At 40.9% G+C, this 3,356-nt stretch overlaps 1 protein-coding gene across 1 annotated transcript; it reads left to right on the top strand.

The window, feature by feature from the left end:
- Window positions 1-275: 275 nt before the first annotated feature.
- On the top strand, window positions 276-3,322 carry LOC108782777 (uncharacterized; the record flags this gene model as incomplete). The annotated part of the gene is made up of 1 exon (XM_018551141.1): window positions 276-3,322. A coding segment is annotated over exon 1 (3,047 nt), but the record flags the coding sequence as incomplete, so codon positions are not given.
- Window positions 3,323-3,356: the final 34 nt, after the last annotated feature.

Genomic DNA, 3,356 nt, shown 5'->3' with positions numbered 1-3,356 from the left:
CTCAAGGGGAGTAGTGAGTTAACTTTATTTAAGAAGCATCCTCGCCACTCGGGAATATAATAACTGGCGACGAGGATTCACGAAAAGAACTTGCGCGAGCACAAGCAACAGGAGCCGCGTCGGTAGAGGTTACACGTGAAAGTGGGACGAGTTCATTATACCTGTACGAGTCCATTGTGAGAACACGTGTTTCAAAAGTTAAAGTGAGATAACGTGGGAAAATGCGCGATCCCGTAAAAGTTAGTAATCGATTGGAAAAGTTATAATTTTAAGTAATGTCCAGTAAACCACGTACGGGCTGGATTCAAAATCTTAATAAAGAACAGATTATCAACGAACTAAGAAAACGTGAAGTAAAGTTTCAAGAAAAAGATTCGTACGACAAACTAAGAGAGCTTCTTAGAGTTACGATCAAAGGTGAAACAAAAAAAGTGCTACATTCAGAAACGAAAAGTTCGAGCGACGAGGAGCAAGAGCAGTCGGACGAGTCCAATATTGAGCAGTCGGACGTGTCCATTATTGAGCAGTCGGTCGAGTCCAGTATTATAGCAGACGAGCAAGAAAACGACGAAATGGCGGACGTTAAAATGGAGTTTCATCTAGACAATGACTGGGAACTTTTTGAAGAGAAATTGTGCTGCTACTTTATCACAAAGAAAATAGAAGATGATAGAACGAAAGTGGCAACATTAGTAACGCGATTAAGCACGGAGGCTTACGCGCTTTTAAAACACCTAATAGCACCAGCAAAAGTTATTGATAAAACATATGCAGAAGTAGAAAAGGTTATGACCGACCACTTGAAGCCGAAGCCATCACAAGCAATGGAAAGGTGTACATTCAACAATGCCAAGCAGCAGCAAAACGAGACTGTCGCTGAGTTTACAGCAAGGTTGAAGAAATTAGCTCTAAATTGTGATTTCGATAAACTGGAGGAAGCGCTCAGAGATCAGCTGGTGTGCGGGCTAAGTGATCAAGACACGAAAGTAAAACTTTTCGAAGCGAAAAATTTAACCTTAGAAACAGCGGTGGATATTGCAGTGTCCAGAGAAGCAGCTATCAAAAGTGCAGCAGCAACTAGCAGCACGCTAGAGAAAAATAGGACGAAAAATGAAGTTTATTTAATTTCAAACGGATCACCACAGAAGTGGCAGCAGCGAAAAGGAGGCAAATATGGGAAAACGAACGGCGGAGATCGGAAGCAACACCAACAACTACATCTACAGCAACAGCCGAAGCAGAGGTCGGGCGACACATCGAACCAGCAGGCACTAGTGTGTTATTGTTGTGGTAAGCCGAACCACATAAGCCGCGAGTGTCGCTACCGCGATTACGTGTGCCGAAATTGTAACGTGAAAGGTCACTTGGCTAAAGCATGCAGAAGTAAAAATAGTGTACCTGCAAACCGTGATAGTGTCAAGAAAATTTCGTCAACGAATGAGTCTGATGGTATAGAGGCGCACGAAAGTAATTTTTTTAAAATTAAGCAAAGTTTTGTAAGTAGCGCTAGTAGAAATAAAATCGAACGCACGGTGAATTATAGTCATGCAAGCGTTGATAAGTCGGGTATTATTCCAATGTTTGTAAACATAAATGTAAATGGTAAAGATATTGATTTCGAAGTAGACACGGGTACTTTTGCTACAGTTATTTCAGAAGAAATTTACAATGGATATTTTAATAACATTAAAATCTCTAAAACAGATAAAGATTTAAGAGCTTACGGTGGTCAGCCATTAGTACCGATAGGAGAGCTGATTAACCTAACAGCTGTTTATAGAAATAAGAAAAGAGTCGTAAAGTGTTTTGTTTTGCCAGGTGCAGGTCCAGCATTAATGGGACGAGAGTGGCTCATGCAATTCGGAGCATGGCCATTGACTATTCCAGAGTCGAATCCGCTTGATGTAAACAAACTAGACACCGACTTGCATGACTATATAACGAAAAGTTATGAAATTCTGTTTGACGATTCACCGGGCATGTATAATAAGAGTACTACAAAAATTCATTTAAGAGAAAACACGAAACCTGTTGCGCTGAAGTGCAGACACGTCGCGCATGCGTTGAAGCCGATGGTAGAGAAAGAAATAAATAGACTTGTGAAGTTAGGACATTTGAAGCCGGTAGACGTCGCGGAATGGGCTACGCCTATTGTGCCGGTACTGAAGGGCAACGGGGATATCCGCATTTGCGGAGATTTCAAATTGACGCTCAACCCAAGTATCGTTGTTGATAAATATCCACTCCACACGATAGATGATATTTTTACCATACTTCAAGGGGGTGTGTTTTTCTCGGAATTAGACTTGAAACATGCGTATATGCAGTTTCCAGTAGATAGAAAAAGTTCGGAATTATTGACTATTGTTACGCATATGGGTTTATTTAGATATACGAAGATTCCCGAAGGTGTTTCGCCAGCGCCAGCCGACGTGCAGCGCAAGATGGATGAATGTTTGCGCGGAATTGAAGGTGTTATTGCGTTCCTAGACAATATATATATAACGGGAAAGACAGAAGGTGAACATCGCGAAAATTTGAGAAAAGTATGTGAGAGATTAGTTGAATGTAATTTGCGATTAAATTTGAAAAAGTGTAAATTTATGGAAGCCAGAATTGAAGTCTTAGGATTTGTTATCGATAAACACGGCTTGCATAAATCGAGATCAAAGATTAATGCAATGATAGATGCACCACATCCTAGTAATGCAAAAGAACTAGCGTCATTCCTGGGGCTTGTAAACTTCTACGCACGATTTTTAAATAACCGTTCCAGGAATTTGAAACCTTTATATGATTTATTGAACGGAAATATTCCGAGTTGGAACGATTCGTGCGAGGAAGCTTTCAAGTGGGTTAAAAACGAGTTGATCGCGCCGAATTTTTTAGCGCATTATGATCCGAAAGAACAGATTGTACTTGCGTGTGACGCATCCGATTATGGGTTATCTGCAATTTTATCGCACCGGTATGGAGACGGTACAGAAAGACCAATAGCTTATGCATCCAAAAAGATACCCGCGACCGAAATAAAACGCGCGATTATAGATAAAGAAGCAATGGCAATTGTTTTTGGGTTTAAGCGGTTTTACCAATTTGTTTTTGGAAAAGAGGTTACCCTGCGTACGGATAATAAACCTTTAGAATTAATTTTTGGCCCAAGAAAGGGTATACCGCAAACGGCAGATAATAGGCTGCAGCGCTATGCTTATTTTCTCTCCGGATTCAGATATCGAATAGAACATGTGAAATCCGAGAGAAATGCGAATGCGGATGCATTGTCGCGGCTACCAGTGGAGGACACCACGGATATTTCGGAAATGTATGATCCGACACCGTCGTTCATTAATTTTTTT

The sequence above is a fragment of the Cyphomyrmex costatus genome, unplaced genomic scaffold (assembly GCF_001594065.2).
Source record: "Cyphomyrmex costatus isolate MS0001 unplaced genomic scaffold, Ccosl1.0 C2357546, whole genome shotgun sequence".
In the NCBI taxonomy this organism is placed as follows: Eukaryota; Metazoa; Arthropoda; class Insecta; order Hymenoptera; family Formicidae; genus Cyphomyrmex; species Cyphomyrmex costatus.
This window is presented reverse-complemented; position numbering and strand designations above follow the sequence as displayed.